Below are 19,916 nucleotides of genomic sequence, written 5' to 3'. Positions count from 1 at the left end.
CCCAAACAATGGTTTACCCCCACATATGGCACATCAGCGTACTCGGGATAAATTGGAAAACAACAATTGGAGTCCAATTTCTCTTGTTACCCTTGTGAAAATAAAAACTTGAGGGCTAAAAAATCTTTTTTGTGGAAAAAAAATATTTTTTATTTTCACGACTCTGCATTCTAAACTTCTGTGAAGCACTTGGGCATTCAAAGTTCTCACCACACATCTAGATAAGTTCCATGGGGGGGTCTAGTTTCCAAAATGGGGTCACTTGTGTGGGATTTCTACAGTTTAGGCACATCAGGGGCTCTCCAAACGCGACATGGCGTCCGATCTCAATTCCAGACAATTCTACATTGAAAAAGGAAAACGGCACTCCTTCTCTTCCAAGCTCTGCGGTGCGCCCAAACAGTGGTTTACCCCCACATATTGGGTATCGACGTACTCAGGAGAAATCGCACAACAACTTTTGTGGTCTAATTTCTCCTGCTACCCTTGTGAAAATTAAAATTTGGGGGCAAAAAGATCATTTTTGTAGAAAAAATGCGATTTTTTATTTTCACGGATCTACGTTATAAACTTCTGTGAAGCACATGGGGGTTCAAAGTGCTCACCACACATCTAGATAAGTTCCTTAAGGGGTCTAGTTTCCAAAATGGTGTCACTTGTGGGGGTTTCCACTGTTTAGGCACACCAGGGGCTCTGCAAACGCAACATGGCGTCCAATTTCAATTCCAGCAAATTCTGCATTGAAAAAGTCAAACGGCACTCCTTCCCTTCCAAGCTCTGCGGTGCGCCCAAAAAGTGGTTTACCCCCACATGTGGGATATTGGCGTATTCAGGAGAAATTGATTAACAAAATTTATGGTTACATTTCTGTTTTTACACATGTGAAAATAAAAAAAAATGGTTCTGAATTAAGATGTTTGCAAAAAAAAGTTAAATGTTCATTTTTTCCTTCCGCATTGTTTCTGTTCCTGTGAAGCACGTAAAGGGTTAATAAACTTCTTGAATGTGGTTTTGAGAACCTTGAGGGGTGTAGTTTTTAGAATGGTGTCACACTTCGTTATTTTCTATCATGTAGACCCCTCAAAATGACTTCAAATGTGATGTGGTCCCTAAAAATAAAATGGTGTTGTAAAAATGAGAAATTGCTGGTCAACTTTTAACCCTTATAACTCCCTAACAAAAAAAAATTTGGGTTCCAAAATTGTGCTGATGTAAAGTAGACATGTGGGAAATGTTATTTATTAACTATTTTTTGTGACATATGTCTCTGATTTAAGGGCATAAAAATACAAAGTTTGAAAATTGCAAAATTTTAAAAATTTTCGCCATATTTCCGTTTTTTTCATAAATAATCGCAAGTAATATCGAAGAAATGTTACCACTAACATGAAGTACAATATGTCACGAAAAAACAGTCTCAGAATCAGCGGGATCCGTTGAAGCGTTCCATAGTTATAACCTCATAAAGTGACAGTGGTCAGAATTGTAAAAATTGGCTCGGTCATTAAGTACCAAATTGGCTCTGTCACTAAGGGGTTAAATCACACCAATCGTTTTTGTTTTTCTCTCGCTTTGTTCCAAAGCCAAAACTTTTTTATTTTTCTGTCCACATAACTGCGTGAGTGTTTTTTTTTTTTAGATTAGCTGTACTTTTGAATGTCATCTTTCATTTTATCATGTGATGCACTGGAAAGCGGGAAAAATGTGCAATTCCACAATTTTTTTTTTTTATTTTGTACCCTGAGCTGACATTTTTTATCATTTTGGGGTACATACAATGTTTTAATCACCTCTTATTACCTTTGTATTGCAGTATTGCAATACGGTGTAGCAAAAAAAAAATCAAAATGCCAGTATTTCATTTCTTTGGCTGCTGAAACACTGAATTATTTTATATCTACATGCTTTAGCACTACAGAGTGCAACTTCTTTTGTATGTTATATATGGAGGTGGCTGCTCCTAGTATGCGCCTGTACACTCCAGTTTGCTGATGTGGAAGTGACAGTCACTCAGTCTTTTGTTATTTGTATATTAGTTGTCTGACCAAGCACTCTACCCTCCAGCATGTGGTGGTTTTAATTGCAGCAGGATCTTACAGTGGACAGTCACTGTTTTTTTGTAGTAATGCATTGGTGATGTCAGGAGAAGTGGTGTATAATTGGGGTCATTTTCATAGAGATGGCACTGAAAACCAATTCTGGTGATAGTTTGTCAATAGACAAAGAAAATAGAAGGACCATAGGACTGAACCCTGGAGAACCTTGACAGCAAGGGGAAGAGGAGTTGAAGAAGAGTCAGCAATTAATACACTGATCTTTACTCCATTATTAAAAAAAAACCCTCTCTCGATCCATCCTACACAAATAACTACAGACCACTTTACTATCACCCCTTCATCAGCAGATTTGGCTTTCAGTGCCATCTTTATGCTGATGACACACAACTAGGCACGTCATCCCCTGACCTTACCCCCGCTGTGCTACAGAACACCAGTGTTTGTCCGCAATTTCCAACATCATGTCTGCTTTCTATCTGAAACTCAACCTTTCTAAAACTGAACTTCTTTGGCTCCTGCCATGTACTGACCTCCCTAAAGCTGATATCTCCCTTGCTGTCTGGGTGTTATTTTGACAGTAATTTTTCCTTCACCTCCCATATACAGTCTCTTGCCTGCTGTTGTTGCTTGCACCTAAAGAACATCTCTAGAATCTGCCCCTTTCTCACCATGAAAACAAAAAAAACCCTCACTTTTGCCCTGATCCACTCCTGCAGAAACAGAGAGCATGTGGTTTGACGAGGATCAGGACATGGCATACAGGGTGGCAGAATGACAACGGAAGAGTTAGGATAGTAATAATATTTAGGAAAAGCTAAGAATTCTCTACATTCAGGAACATACAGCAAGAGTTTGGTTAACCACAGGATAGCACAAACCTATATGCAATCAGGAACTTGCAGCAGGGACATGGTTAATAGCTGTTTAGCAGCGATTTATTGGCAAACTAGGAACTTGTTTGCAGAGATGCTGTACACACAAATTTTTAATGTATTGGCAAGCTGGTAACTTGCTTGTAGATATTCTGTAACACACAAATATCTTGATGACATTGACTTGGTGTATGAACAACTCCAAGAACCAGTAGCGTAGCTACTGGGGGGGCAGAGGAGGCCTTCGCCCCGGACCCTGTCACATGAAGGGGCCCACTGGGAGCCGGCACTGCCACTTCCGTGATGAGACACAATACAGCACAGGAGGAGAGCAGTAAAATGCCTGCTTCCCTGACTGACGGAGATTCTGCACGCTGGTAGCACAGTGGCCAGTTGCAGATCTTCCTCCTGCACTGTATTGTGCTGACCGACCCATCTCAGGAGCTTCTCCCAGGCTGCAGGTTTTTTCCCTCTGCATGCACGCTGGGATTGGCTCAGGGCAGGCACGCTGGGTCCTAGTGCCCACCTACATTTCACTCACTCAGAGACTTCCTGGTCCTGCTGCAAACGTCATTGGTAAGTGGGGATAAAATGCATTAAATTGATAGGCATGTCATAGTCACTGGGGGGTAAATGTGAGAGGATGGGGGTGTTGTGGGGGCTTAGGTGGGGGAGTGGGACAGGGCACTGGGGGGTGAATGTGAGAAGATAAGGGTATTGTGAGGTCTGAGGTGGGTGAGGGGCAACAACACTGGGGGGCTGATTATTATACGGTTTTGTTAGAGACTGTATGCACATCATCACATGTAATAGTTGTTCTCTGGGAAGGGGAGATAGGGGGCATATTGTACTTACCAGCTGGGAAAGCCATGAGCTGCATTACATTTAAAGGGAACCTGTCACCCCCCCCCAGACGTTTGTAACTAAAAGAGCCACCTTGTGCAGCACTAATGCTGCATTTGGACAAGGTGGCTCTTTTAGTTATGCTCCTTGCACACGCTGAAATAATCACTTATAAAATGTGTCCCCTCATACCGTGAAATTGCCAGGGAGGTGAGACTTTCCTTCCTAATCAGACGCGGCACAGCCGTCATTCATAACCCCTTGGCGCCGGGCGCAGCCTCCTGGGCGTTGTTTGAATCTGTCCCAGAGCCTGCGCTGTTAGGTTATCCCTTGGGCATGCGCAGTTAGTGCTGCCCGTCTTCTGACATCATCTTTTGTCAGGCTGAGTGCGCCTGTGTGGGCACGCTGCCCAAGATCCCACCCCACAGTGTCTTCTGATTTATTCACACTGCGGGGCTGGGATTCATGGGCATGCGCTGTGCATATCTTCGCCTCTCATTCATCTCCCTCCGCCTTCTTCGGACTGCGGTGTCAGCTGATCCCTAAGCGCATGCCACAATGATTAGGGATCAGCTGACGCAGCACAGTCTGAAGAAGGCGGAGGGAGATGAGCGAGAGGCGAAGATATGCACTGCACATGCCCATGAATCCCAGCCCCGCAGTGTGAATAAATCAGAAGACACTGCAGGGCGGGATCTCGGGTAGCTCGCCTGCACAGGCGCAGTCAGCCTGACAACAGATGATGTCAGAAGACGGGCAGCGCTAACTGCGCATGGCATAGGGATAACATAACAGCGCAGGATCCGGGACAGATTCAAACAACGCCGAGGAGGTGGCGCCCGGCGCCAAGGGGGGATGAATGACGGCTGTGCTGGGTCTGATTAGGAAGGAACGTCCCGCCTCCCTGGCGATTTCATGGTATGAGGGGGCACATTTTAGAAGTGTTTATTTCAGCGTGTGCAAGGAGCATAACTAAAAGAGCCACCTTGTCCAAATGCAGCATTAGTGCTGCACAAGGTGGCACTTTTGGTTACAAACACCTGGGGTGGTGACAGGTTCCCTTTAAAGCATCACTGCAGCATTTTTTGTTATTTCACCGCTGGAGTGGCGCTTTAAGGCTATGTGCACATGTTGCGGATCCGCAGCGGATTTCCATCAGGTTTACAGTACCATGTAAACCTATGGAAAACAAAATCCTCAGTGCGCATGCTGCGGAAAATACAGCGCGGAAACGCTGCGTTGTATTTTTCACAGCATATCAATTCCACAGGTGTAAAAACGCAGGCGAAATCTGCACAAAATCCGCAGTAAATCCACTGGGAATCCGCAGTTAAAATGCAACGTGTTTTTACCTGCAGATTTTGCAGAATTCGAATGAAAAAGACTGCAATGTTATCCGCAACGTGTGCACATACCCTAAGAGGCGCAGTTACAGCTGCTGTGACTGAATCAGTACCGGCGCCGCCCCGTAGGCTGCAGTGAGGAATGAAGTTAATTACCTCCTGGCATTGTGACTCTCAGTGCAGGCGACGCACGGTGTCAGAACACTATTAACTATTATACTGTGTTTTGTATAGGGGAGCTGTGGGGGCATTATATTGTGTATAGGGAAGCTGTGGGATCATCATATTGTGTATAGGGAAGCTGTGGGATAATAATATTGTCTATAGGGGAGCTGTGGGGGCATTATACTGTGTATAGGGAAGCTGTGGGCTCATCATACTGTGTAGAAGGGAACAGTGGTGACATTATACTGTGTATAGGGGAGCAGTGGGGACATTATACTGTGTATAGGGGAGCTGTGGAATCATCATACTGTGTAGAGGGGAGCTGTGGGCTCATCATACTGTGTATAGGGGAGCAGTGGTGACATCATACTGTGTATAGGGGAGCAGTGAGGACATCATACTGTGTATAGGGGAGCTGTGGAATCATCATATTGTGTATAGGGGAGCTGTAGGGGCATTATACTGTGTATAGGAAAGCTGTGGGCCCACCATACTGTGTATAGTCAAGCTGTACATGTACATGGAGGGGACATTATTAAATGTTAAGTGGGCACTTAAACATTATTGTTATTGGGCACTCAGAGCACTGAGACCATCAAAATCTCATATGTGGTATTATTGCTCTTTAGGGACAAAATGTGGAAGGCACTAGCACAGGGCATTAATGTTTTCTAGGGGTGAATTTTATTATCTAGAAAGCACAAAAGAGTCATTATTACTATGTAAGGGGCTCAGTGGTGGCATTATTATGTGGGGCGGCACCATTATTGTACTACACAGCAGGTGCAGTAATAGGGACACATACGACAGCAGCGGCTCCGTATTGCGGTATCAGCAGAATGATTAGCTTGTGCAGGTTGGGAATAGATATGGACAGTGCTGGAAATGTGAGACGTATGATGTGTCTTTGTTGTAATCTCTGCAGACAAGTCCTGGCTGGAGAAGTTCTTACGTTGCTCTGGGCCAGATGGAAAAGATGGGAAAAGTGAACAACTCCATGAGAAAGACCATCAGCTGTAAAGTCACCATTTAAAACTGTCCAGTGATCTGTTATATGGTCTGCAGGACTGGTATCTACCACTATATGGTCTCCATATAGTAATATCAGTGTTCGTTTTTGTCTATAGATGTTTTTTCAGTCAGAGCGCGGTCATCTGCTGATGTTCCTCTATGCTCACAATTAGGGTGCACCACGTAGCTGTAGTCAAGGGTATCTGGTTAGGGGCCCACTCAGATTTTTCGCCCCCCCCCCCCCCCCAAGCTAAAATCCAAGCTACGCCTCTGCCAAGAACAGATGAAAGAATTTGGTAATCTGTAATCTTTTTAGGCTATGGTTTGAACTAGATGGACTTAAAGTCTTCCTTCAACCTTAAATACTATGTTACTATCTATGTTACAATAGTAGGTGTTGAGAGCACCTTCAGAAGCTGAACCAAGTCTGGAAATAAATGCTGAAAGTAAAATGGAATTGAAGAGTAGCATTGGAGATTAGACATCTGGTTAAACTAAGTAGAAGGAGAAGCAACAAATATGTTGTTGCTGAGAGCTATGCTTTCCTTACAATCAATCAATGGAAAGCCACCTCCACTGACCTTAAAAGTCTTAGGATGATGACATCAATGTGCATTTCAGGCTACCACAATAACTCTGAGCAATCTAGCACAAATGGAGCCAACCATAGAGGAGGATTACAAGACCGGCCACTGGAGCCAGGATAGGTGAGTAACAGTTATTGGGCCCATAGACATTGGAGTGTTATTAGATAACATTCAGATTTCTATATCTGTTTATAATGATGACTGAATGTATTTTAGCAGATTTATTTCATTTTACTATCTGTACTTTAACCTTTTTTGGTGCAGCAGGTACAATGTATGTCATTATATGCATTGTTCTAAACTATGTGTAACTGTTTTATTAAGGCAGCAGTTATTTTATTTTTATTGCATTCAATTTTTTTGTGTTTTATTTTACACACTTGATGGTACAGCAGTCACTTTAACTTTTGGTGGTTTGGAACAAAGACCATCACAAATTTGGAAACAAACTTTGCCGTTTCAGATCCCAGCATGACTTACATGTAACAGCATATATATTATGCTTCTCCCGGTGTGCAACGTAATAACATTGCGGGGTGTTACATAAACATTGCAGCGTGTTTTTTAAAAATATGTTTAAATATAATGTCTTTTCTTTTTGCTAGATTACTTTGATTCTGTCAGGTTCCTCCAGCAATTTTGCAGGATTATTTGAAAAACACTTGTAATATTTTAATGTGACATCTGTATATCATTCCTGACAAGATAGATTTATCAGCTAGTATTAAAAAAAAAAAAAAAAAAAAAAGGAAATGTGAGAATACAGAGGAGTTCATTACTTTCAAAGTAGGTCACTTGTAGGGAGACCAGAAATCTCCCACAGAGGAAAATGCTTGAGGTTTCGAAAAAAATTGAAAAATAGTCAAAGCGCATCAGTTATACAGTGTAGAGAATCTGCCCAACCTTAGTCTGCCGGCTCCACTCTGCCTTTGATTATCTAGCAGTGGGTGGCTATTGAATGTTATCCTCTACACTACAAGTAAAGCGGGTTAATATGGAGCTTGTTATGTCACTCACATCATTCACTGTGGAGTGAGATGAAAAGAGCCCTTCTCCAGTGACCCCCATACAGCAAGGCTCCGTTCTGTGGAGCCTTGCTGAATACCGGCATGTTCTGCTAGTGTAGTTTTATCTATCCCAAAACATTTTTTTTTCATAGTAGAACTAAACAAATCTTTTTTTTCTTTCTGTATATTACATTCTCAAGTGTCCTGACATAGAATGCATATACTATATATATATGGAATGTGCAATGTCATACCCGCCATTCAGTCCAGAATTGATCCCTAGGATAAGGTTAATTGCTTGTTCCATTGTTATACCCCACCAAATAATAGGCAATGTTTAGTTATTACGAACACAACATATCAAATATATATATTTGTGTGCTACATTAATAAGTGACATGCACATGGTAAATACCATCACAGTAATTCGCCTCTCTTATTAATCTTGAGCAAACTCGGTTTAGCAGAGATAATAAATCCCTTAATGCTTCAATGACAGCCTGCTGTAAAAAAGACTTTACTCCCGCACACAGTAATTTCGTGTTTGTTACATGCAGCCGCAGGTAGGGGGTCCGCCTGTTAGTGCCAGCAGGACACCTCAAAGGGGGACATTTTTTAACTGCTTCAACCTTTTGCGATCATTTTGTAGAAAACATTCACTAAGTGGTGATATTTCACCACTCTATTTTAGGGACACTTTATGTTATTAAAGACTAGAACAGTTCAAAATTGGAAAAAGTGGTTGTTATTATTATTATTTACCTTATCAATAATGACAGATCCATTTATTATGTGTTACTGCCCCTATTGGACAAACAATCAGTAGATTTGGTTTCCAGTACCATCTCTATGCTGACGACACCCAATTATACACTTCTGCTCCCGATATCACACCGACCTTTTTAGAAAACACCAGTGATTGTCTTACCGCTGTCTCTAACATCATGTCCTCCCTCTATCTGAAACTAAACCTGTCAAAAACTGAACTCCTCGTGTTCTCTCCCTCTACTAACCTACCTTTGCCTGACATTGCCATCTCCGTGTGCGGTTCCACCATTACTCCAAAGCAACATGCCCGCTGCCTTGGGGTCATCCTTGATTCTGACCTTTCATTCACCCCCTACATCCGATCACTGGCTCGCTCTTCTTACCTGCATCTCAAAAACATTTCTAGAATTCGCCCTTTTCTTACTTTCGACTCTGCAAAAACTCTGACTGTTTCACTTATTCATTCTCGTCTGGACTATTGTAACTCTCTACTAATCGGTCTCCCTCTTGCAAAACTCTCCCCGCTCCAATCTGTCCTGAATGCTGCAGCCAGGATCATATTCCTCACCAACCGTTACACCGATGCCTCTACCCTGTGCCAGTCATTACACTGGCTACCCATCCACTCCAGAATCCAGTACAAAACTACTACCCTCATCCACAAAGCACTCCATGGCTCAGCACCACCCTACATCTCCTCCCTGGTATCAGTCTACCACCCTACCCGTGCCCTCCGCTCCGCTAATGACCTCAGGTTAGCATCCTCAATAATCAGAACCTCCCACTCCCGTCTCCAAGACTTTACACGTGCTGCGCCGATTCTTTGGAATGCACTACCTAGGTTAATACGATTAATCCCCAATCCCCACAGTTTTAAGCGTGCCCTAAAAACTCATTTGTTCAGACTGGCCTACCGCCTCAATGCATTAACCTAACGATCCCTGTGTGGCCTATTTATAATAAAAAAAAAAAAAAAAAAAAAGGTTCCTCGCATCATGTTCTCATACACTTTATGCAGTATTAGCCCTCTGGGTCTGTACTGCTACATACTTAGGCAGGTAACTGGTTCATGCAGCTTTACATGAACACCTGAGCCTTACACTATAGCTGGTCCGAATAACTAAAGCAATTGTTACCATCCACCTCTCGTGTCTCCCCTTTTCCCCATAGTTTGTAAGCTTGCGAGCAGGGCCCTCACTCCTCCTGGTATCTGTTTTGAACTGTATTTCTGTTATGCTGTAATGTCTATTGTCTGTACAAGTCCCCTCTATAATTTGTAAAGCGCTGCGGAATATGTTGGCGCTATATAAATAAAAATTATTATTATTATTATTATATTATCCAGCACATTTTAAAATGGCTAAGTTAAATCTGGAAAATAGTTTTCTGGATGGACATTAGCTATAAAATTATGGGTATTTTTTATTATTTAAAATTACACCAGTCGGACCCACATGGTAATTCTTACAATATGTGTTCAACCTAATGTGCATGTCCTTTATTCCCTTTACAGAAAAATTTAGATGATGCTTGAGCTTGAAGTTCAACAAGTTCCTATGAAGTTCTTCACAACAATTGCTCTGAGAGGTGTAAATGCTAACTTTGCAAATCACGAATTATACTGTTATTTCTATGCATAAAAATGTCAATTTAAAAACCCTTTAAAATATACATGTTGTTTTTCAGGATGAAATTCTGACAGTGATCAGACGTGTAGATGACAATTGGGCTGAAGGAATGTTGGGAGAAAAGATTGGCATTTTCCCAATTCTCTATGTCGAGGTGAGGAATTTTCAGTCATGGAAATACATATAGTATAAGAGTCCAAACTATTATAAATCAGAGAATGAAATGTATTTTCTGGTACAGAAAATGTCACTATTTTCCGTAAATGGTAAAGTGAAATATGCTGTACAAAGTATGAAGAGTTATGGAAGTGAAGGAATATATTCGCGTGCAATTGAATTCTGTTATCACGTAAAGTGCAAAATATGAGAAGAGAGTCCTGATGTCCTAAGGGCCTTTAATGATTTTTTATGGACAGAAGATTCATCATTTCTATCTTGCGACATTGTTGACCTATACTCTTGCATAACGCACGAACTTGCCCTTGTGGCAGTTGAGTACCATCTTGCCACCTGCAGCCTTGAATACAAAAGTTTGTTTTAATTGTGATTGAGTTTTTACTCCATCATAATTATTTTTGTGACACTTAGTATTTGCAAATTAGGGGCGTCCCAATGGGGGTCAACATTCACGCCGTCATTGGCAGTACTGTATGTATCATGGTGGGAAAAATTGTTAGTTTTTTGACCTAGTAACCCATTTTCTGACAGCATAACCTGGTACGGTCACTTCATTGATGATATTCTCATAGTGTGGATTGGTAGTGAACGACCGTGTCGGGCTTTTGTGGTATCAATAGGATTGATCTAAACCTGAAATCCACTAATTCGGGTACAATAAAACACATTTCCTTTTTAGATTTATGGCTGACAGTGGATATTGTTTCATCAAAAATAGCCACCTCGATTTATCTTTAACCCAATTCTGGTAACACCATTTTGGAAGCAACAAAAAGGGGCTGAGGCTGCCGCTGCTGTTGTATTTATCAGTGGGAGAATGGAGGGCAGAGCGCACTGACTTGTCCCAAGAAGTCCTGACGATGGCACATGCCAGGACGTAAGCCTTCACTGCACGGGCTGCAGCGTTCAGTAGTGCATGCATTGTCAGGAGCGATTAAAGCTCCTTTTTTCTGCGATCCCTAGGGATTTGTCCACCTTTGCTCTAAATCATGTCACATTGTCAAATGAGACATCAAAAGGGTCACACATAATATACAATATATGGTACAAGGCATGTAGTTCAGTTTTTATGCAAATTTAGCTAAATTTTGGGCTACTCTTCCCCCTTGTTATTTGCAGTTTATAGAATTATGTTTAATGGATCTGAAAAGTACAACAGATGTATTATGTTTGTTTTGCCCTTTTCACATCTAGGCGTGTACACTCTTACCACATGAAGCAATCCACATTCCTTGAGGTCATTTATAGTAATCATAACATTCCATTACTATGCTTGGCCTAAGTCACAACTTTCCAGTGTAACTGATCCGTTCTCCATGACACAGGGTAACCTTCAAATACATGTGTGACAACTAGTAAATAATATCAGATAAATAAATCAATGATATATATACATACATATTTATATAAATATATATATATATATATACAGTATATACAGTGGGGCAAAAAAGTATTTAGTCAGTCAGCAATAGTGCAAGTTCCACCACTTAAAAAGATGAGAGGCGTCTGTAATTTACATCATAGGTAGACCTCAACTATGGGAGACAAACTGAGAAAAAAAAATCCAGAAAATCACATTGTCTGTTTTTTTAACATTTTATTTGCATATTATGGTGGAAAATAAGTATTTGGTGAGAAACAAAATTTCATCTCAATACTTTGTAATATATCCTTTATTGGCAATGACAGAGGTCAAACGTTTTCTGTAAGTCTTCACAAGGTTGCCACACACTGTTGGTATGTTGGCCCATTCCTCCATGCAGATCTCCTCTAGAGCAGTGATGTTTTTGGCTTTTCGCTTGGCAACACGGACTTTCAACTCCCTCCAAAGGTTTTCTATAGGGTTGAGATCTGGAGACTGGCTAGGCCACTCCAGGACCTTGAAATGCTTCTTACGAAACCACTCCTTCATTGCCCTGGCGGTGTGCTTTGGATCATTGTCATGTTGAAAGACCCAGCCACGTTTCATCTTCAATGCCCTTGCTGATGGAAGGAGGTTTGCACTCAAAATCTCACGATACATGGCCCCATTCATTCTTTCATGTACCCGGATCAGTCGTCCTGGCCCCGTTGCAGAGAAACAGCCCCAAAGCATGATGTTTCCACCACCATGCTTTACAGTAGGTATGGTGTTTGATGGATGCAACTCAGTATTCTTTTTCCTCCAAACACGACAAGTTGTGTTTCTACCAAACAGTTCCAGTTTGGTTTCATCAGACCATAGGACATTCTCCCAAAACTCCTCTGGATCATCCAAATGCTCTCTAGCAAACATCAGACGGGCCCGGACATGTACTGGCTTAAGCAGTGGGACACGTCTGGCACTGCAGGATCTGAGTCCATGGTGGCGTAGTGTGTTACTTATTGTAGGCCTTGTTACATTGGTCCCAGCTCTCTGCAGTTCATTCACTAGGTCCCCCCGCGTGGTTCTGGGATTTTTGCTCACCGTTCTTGTGATCATTCTGACCCCACGGGGTGGGATTTTGCGTGGAGCCCCAGATCGAGGGAGATTATCAGTGGTCTTGTATGTCTTCCATTTTCTAATTATTGCTCCCACTGTTGATTTCTTCACTCCAAGCTGGTTGGCTATTGCAGATTCAGTCTTCCCAGCCTGGTGCAGGGCTACAATTTTGTTTCTGGTGTCCTTTGACAGCTCTTTGGTCTTCACCATAGTGGAGTTTGGAGTCAGACTGTTTGAGGGTGTGCACAGGTGTCTTTTTATACTGATAACAAGTTTAAACAGGTGCCATTACTACAGGTAATGAGTGGAGGAAAGAAGAGACTCTTAAAGAAGAAGTTACAGGTCTGTGAGAGCCAGAAATCTTGATTGTTTGTTTCTGACCAAATACTTATTTTCCGCCATAATATGCAAAAAAAATGATAAAAAAAACAGACAATATGATTTTCTGGATTTTTTTTTCTCAGTTTGTCTCCCATAGTTGAGGTCTACCTATGATGTAAATTACAGTCGCCTCTCATCTTTTTAAGTGGTGGAACTTGCACTATTGCTGACTGACTAAATACTTTTTTGCCCCACTGTATATATATATATATATATATATATATATATATATACATATGTATATATTCAGTATCTCTTCATGATAAATATGAACAAACAAAAATGTCAACATGTATTTCAAATTTTGACCGGGCAATAGTAAGCTATGCTTTTATGCACTCAAATGGGTTGGCCACTTTATATTTATTTTGACAAATGTGTTGGGGGCATGATTCTCTTACTAATATACTGTATACTGTAGGTATTAAAGTAAACCTGACGGCTCATACATACTGCTCGTGGATTGATTTCAGCCATGTATGTTTGACTTTTAAATGCTGCAGCATTTCAGAGCAAAACATACTTTAAAATCCATTTGGGACCAAGCAACATGGGAGACTAGTCTGAAAGGCAGGATCCTGGCAGCTTCTCCCCGCTTGCTCCGCCTGAGTCACGAGTCTCCCCTGTTTGGCTTGTGTATAGACAGAGACACCTGTAACTCCCAGACAGTGGGTGGGGAGAAGTCACCAGGGATCCATCTTTCCGACTAGTCTCCCATGTGGCTTATTCCCTGGTGGCTTTTAATGTAAGTTTTCTTCTGAAAAGAAAGTCAAACGCACATGGCTGATATCATATATCCAGTGTCAAATACATGCTGCCTGTGGATCAGCATGTATCAATTGTCAGGTTCCCTGACAATTTCTCTTCCTGTTTGTCTTAATATAGCTTTCCTCACCGCATAGAGCTTCTAGTCTCAAATTAGCTGTTGGTGGAGGTTCTGTGACCAGGCCTGTCCATCAGTCTCCTTCAGTTGAAAACTTTACACATGGGAAATATGATTTTCAATTGGAGGAAGCTAATGGCCAGGTATGGTAATATTCTCCTCCATCAGCAGCCATTTTGAGAACAGGAGAGCTGTGCAGTCTGCGAGAACACCAGCACTAACAGGTTCAGAAGAGCCTGTAATACTTAAAAAGTCCTACAAAAATGACGTCCCTAAAACATCTGTTAAAATAGAGATAAAGAAGATAGATAATTCCTTTAAGTATATTTCATAAACCCATTTAGTAGTCACTGTGGCAAGCATGTTTGTCTGTTCATTTTTCAGTGGAGGTCAAGATAAGATTACTCAATAATATCCTCCAAGATTAGAAATTTATGTCACTTCTTAGGGTACCGTCACACAGTGGCATTTTGATCGCTACGACGGCACGATCCGTGACGCTCCAGCATCGTAACAATATTGCTCCAGCGTCGTAGACTGCTGTCACACTTTGCAATGTACGACGCTGGAGCGATAATTTCATGACGTATGTGCGATGTAGAAGCCGTTGGTTACTGTGCGCACATCGTATACAATATCGTGCACACCTTTGTTACACCATGCGATCATGCCGCCACAGCGGGACACTAGACGACGAAAGAAAGTTTCAAACGATCTGCTACGATGTACGATTCTCAGCGGGGTCCCTGATCGCAGGAGCGTGTCAGACATAGCGAGATCGCTGGAACATCACAGATATATCGCTGGAATGTCACGAATCGTGCCGTCGTAGCGATCAAAATGCCACTGTGTGACGGTACCCTAACACTATACATTCAACCATTTACTCAGACTAGGCGTACACAAAGCTGAGTACCGAAGAGATCCATAATATTAAAAAGTTAATTTTGATTGAAACATGTTTAAAAACAATAAGAAACTGAATGTCCTATAGGGGACCTTAGAGTAGCCAACCAAAAGGAAACAATATGTGCAGTCCCAGAAGATGTCTAGCAATATATGGATAAAGTGAAATTTGGAGTGCTGTGACTCCCCTTCCAAGTCACCTCTGTTGTGCACCTAAAATATCATGTATCAAAAAGAAAATTTACAAGGCAATTATAAGGTACATAGATAGACATACAGGAACAAAACAATGCATTAAACCCAAGAATCATCTGTCATGGGCCATGAAAGATGTGGACTCCGCACCGGCGCCTGAATCAAAGGGGGGTAAGACAACCTTTAATGTACCTATACATCCAAGGTCATAAAGGGGTTAAAACTCAATTTGAAAATGAGCTTTGAAACAATGCATTTGAAAATCACACATGCAAATCTGTGTAATGTTCTTCTTCATTGTGGCGATGTGACATCCACTTCTTAAGACCCTACTATTTATGCACGCATTTTAGTTAATTCCCTTCAACTATGCATAATAACACAGCACTGTGCCAATTTTATAAAATATTTGCAGATGTCAAACACTGCTGCTTAAAGATGTTTAACATTAGTGCTTGCAAAATCTTTTTCAAAGTGCTATATACCAGAATTTTCATAAAAAAAGGACTTGCAGAAATTTTATTTGTTCATGAAATTGTTTGAGGAATGCTTTATGCAAACAGCAAAGCCGGCTTCCAGTGAATACCAAGATATCTCCCTGTGGAGGCGGACAAGGGGAGGACATGAATTTTATACTGACATTATTACTGTTTTTGTGATGTTATTATAATATATTATGTTATATTTTGTATTATGAGGTTTTAAACCAGCTAGAGTCAACAACATAGAAGACAAAACTTGCTCATTTCAGATTCTGGGAGTAGAGGAATATTGTTCAAAACTTGCATCCTAAACTGAAGATTGCATTTATCATAGAAATTGGTCTTGGTCCTCTTGGATTACAAAAAATATCTGTTTTTATTTCACAAACAGCCCACCTCTTGTCCAAAGGCTGTACCTGGTAATGCAGGTCATCCTCTGAAGTGATGGAAAAAGGCAAACTTTAAATAAACTTACAGGGAACCTGTCAGGTGGGATTGGTACAATGGACAAGTCAAGACCTGATTCATTAAATTCACTGCTTTCGACCAAAAAACAAGTCAATCCTGGGTAACCCTACGTCACGTGAATTAGGTCAGCATCTTGTGTATTGTATTTTTCAACTGTTAATTTTTATTGAAAGTTTTAAAACAAACATTGATGTAATATATCAGAGTACAAACTTTTGTTTGTAAAGAAAATACAGATGAATGATATTGAGGGGAAGCAAAAGGAAGAGAGGGTGGTGTAAAATATGCCCAAGAGGTAGAGAAATCTTTCATAGTGGACATGTATGTTCTCTCCATGTTTGCGTGGTTTTCCTCCGGGTTCTCTGGTTTCCTCCCACACTCCAAAGACATGCCCCAACACGTGCCAATGATGTCTGTAAAGTGCTATGGAATTAATGGTGCTATATAAGTGGGATAAATAAAATAAATAATGGATTTGTTAAGAGAAATAAGAAGCTATGGATTCTTGTAGGCATAGGGGTGGTACAGCAAAAGGTGTATAGCTGCTGTTTTCTGAGCAGGATGACCAGATTGTCCCGAATGTACCGTATCTACTTTTGTCATATAATATAGCTGAAAATTTCTTGTTAATCATGTACCAGAAAATCCGTTTATTCACTTCCATGAGGTCTAAGCCTGGTTTTCTCCAGGTTGAAGCAATGCACTTCTTTGAGTCCATGAAATGACAGCATGGAAGTATTTAGACATTTTGGGGATATGTTTATTTAGCAAAGCTTCCAAGGGGTTTGTACTTTACATTGTAGCCTGTAACTGAGAGGATAAGAAAATATACTCTAATCCAGAGCCTATGCACTTTGGGGCAAAGCCACCATATTTTATATATGTTGCTTTTAGACCAGCAACCTCTGAAGCACTGATAGCAGTAGTTAAGAACGGCTTTGGACGCTCTGCCTGAGAATCTTGTGTTTTTCATCTGTTACTTAGAACAGAGTGAGATTGAGCAAGACGCTGGGACCGACGTCTTTGCTGAGCAGACTCCACTGCGGCTGGAACAGAATGGGAGACCGCAGTGGAGATGGCTCGAGATTCCCCCTGTGCAGAAGCGGGAACTCGACCTCTAACATTACCCCCCCTCCTAGGGCCCCCCCTCCTTGTGCCTCGCTACGTTCGAAGGCAGCAATAAGCTGCGGAGCCCGAATGTGCTCAGCAGGCTCCCAGGACCTATCATGTGCCTTCACCAATCAAGGCTTGTACTGCCTAGAAATAAGACCTGCTGAGATTCAATAAAGGGACAAGGTAAATTTTGGCTGTCATTGTCGATCTCCTTATTGACAGCATGGCAAAATTGAAGTTACAAAAAAAAATGAATGTGTGAAAAAACATGCTCAGATTGTAATTTTGAAAATTAAGTATTCCATTCATCATTATCTGTGCTATCCTACAATGTTCTTCCATTTCTGATTCCTGAACCCCACCAGACTAGGTAGCTGCAGTAGCCACACTGTGTGCAGTATGTGCCAAGGTTTTGATGTTTAAAATATAAGATCTTCCTTCATTAGCAACAAGATTTTGTTGATCAAGAATAAAGTGGGAGTAGGTTTAGAATTAGATTTGAACCTGTGTGACACCAGCCCTACAAACAAGATATTGATGTCTTGATAGTGGCTAATCATCGTTTTGATAGAGTGACCCAATCTTTGAGTAGCTCCAATATTATATTTGCACGGATTTTGGACAGCTAGTTCTGTCTGTAGTTTAAAGGGCCACTGTCACCCCCCTGCAGCCGTTATAAACTAAAAGAGCCACCTTGTGCAGCAGTAATGCCGCATTCTAACAAGGTGGCTCTTTTAGTTTTGTGTTCAGGTATTACTAAAATAAAGCAGTTTGAAACTTTGCAGAAATACCTGTCTTTGTCCAGGGAGGCGGGTCTGAAGCCTCCTTTGTGAAGCGCCCAACTGCCGTCACTCATCTCTTCTGGGCCGATGGTCGCCGCCCCCTCCGCGCTGTTTTCTTTTCAAATCCGGCGCCAGCGCTGTGTAAATATTTGTGGGGCAGGCGCAGTAAGCTCTGGCGGTCTGACGTCCCAGCCAGGCTTGCAGACTGCGCCTGTGCTCGCAGTGCGGCCACCCAGCTCGGTAATCCCTGCCCCGCACTGTGTTATGCATTATGCACAGTGCGGGGCTGGGATTCCTGGGCATGCGCACTGCGTGTGTCAGCCACTCACCCAGGTCCCCCCGCTGACACACGCAGTGCGCATGCCCAGGAATCCCAGCCCCGCACTGTGCATAATGCATAACACAGTGCGGGGCAGGGATTACCGAGGTGGGTGGCCGCACTGCCAGCACAGGCGCAGTCTGCAAGCCTGGCTGGGACGTCAGACCGCCAGAGCTTACTGCGCCTGCCCCACAAATATTTACACAGCGCTGGCGCCGGATTTGAAAAGAAAACAGCGTGGAGGGGGCGGCGACCATCGCCCCAGAAGAGATGAGTGACGGCAGTTGGGCGCTTCACATAGGAGGCTTCAGACCCGCCTCTGTGGACAAAGACAGGTATTTTTGCAAAGTTTCAAACTGCTTTATTTTAGTAATACCTGAACACAAAACTAAAAGAGCCACCTTGTTAGAATGTGGCATTACTGCTGCACAAGGTGGCTCTTTTAGTTTATAACGGCTGCAGGGGGGTGACAGTGGCCCTTTAATTCTGACGAGGCCTCCATTCCATTTTAGATCTTTAAGGCCGTTTTCTCAGATATTGTAAATACAGTGAATCTTTCTCTCCAGTTTTGTGTGCAGAAAATCTGCCGTTTTTCACTGTCCAAGTTGTTCTTTAACCCCTCTGTGACCTTAGACGTACTATCCCGTCAAGGTGCCCTGGGCTTATCTGACCCTGGACGGGATAGTACGTCATAGCGATCGGCAGCGCTCACTGGCGGAGCGCCGCCGATCGCGGCCGGGTGTCAGCTGCTTATCGCAGCTGACATCTGGCACTATGTGCCAGGAGCGGTCACGGACCGCCCCCGACACATTAACCCCTGGCACACCGCGATCAAACATGATCGCGATGTGCTGGCGGTGCAGGAAAGCACCGCGCAGGGAGGGGGCTCCCTGCGGGCTTCCCTGAGCCCCCCGCAGCAACCCGATGTGATCGCGTTGCTGCGGGGGTCTTACCTCCCTCCCTGCCTGCTCCAGCCCCGGATCCAAGATGGCCGTGGATCCGGGTCCTGCAGGGAGGGAGGTGGCTTCACAGAGCCTGCTCAGAGCAGGCACTGTGAAGCCTGCAGTGCTGCATGTCAGATCAGTGATCTGACAGAGTGCTGTGCAAACTGTCAGATCACTGATCTGTGATGTCCCCCCCTGGGACAAAGTAAAAAAGTTTAAAAAAAAATTTCCAAATGTGTAAAAAAAAATAAAAAAAAATATTCCAAAATAATGAAAAAAAAAAAAAATTATTCCCATAAATACATTTCTTCATCTAAATGAAAAAAAAACCAATAAAAGTGCACATATTTAGTATCGCCGCGTCTGTAACGACCCGACCTATAAAACTGTCCCACTAGTTAACCCCTTCAGTAAACACCGTAAGAAAAAAAAAAAAACGAGGCAAAAAACAACGCTTTATTATCATACCGCCGAACAAAAAGTGGAATAACACGCGATCAAAAAGACAGATATAAATAACC

General features: G+C 42.3%; 1 protein-coding gene across 2 annotated transcripts in view; it reads left to right on the top strand.

Annotated features, from left to right (window-relative positions):
* The window catches only part of SH3RF3 (SH3 domain containing ring finger 3), a 778,505-nt gene that overhangs the window by 424,762 nt on the left and 333,827 nt on the right, over positions 1-19,916 (top strand). For both annotated transcript variants that reach the window (XM_069757545.1, XM_069757544.1), the window contains exon 3: positions 10,340-10,435. In XM_069757545.1, the coding sequence (XP_069613646.1) occupies positions 10,340-10,435 (96 nt within the window). The remainder of the gene's footprint in view (positions 1-10,339; positions 10,436-19,916) is intronic.

The sequence above is a fragment of the Ranitomeya imitator genome, chromosome 3 (assembly GCF_032444005.1).
Source record: "Ranitomeya imitator isolate aRanImi1 chromosome 3, aRanImi1.pri, whole genome shotgun sequence".
Taxonomy (NCBI): domain Eukaryota; kingdom Metazoa; phylum Chordata; class Amphibia; order Anura; family Dendrobatidae; genus Ranitomeya; species Ranitomeya imitator.
Note: the sequence above shows the minus strand (reverse complement) of the source record. Positions and strands in the feature narration are given on the sequence as shown.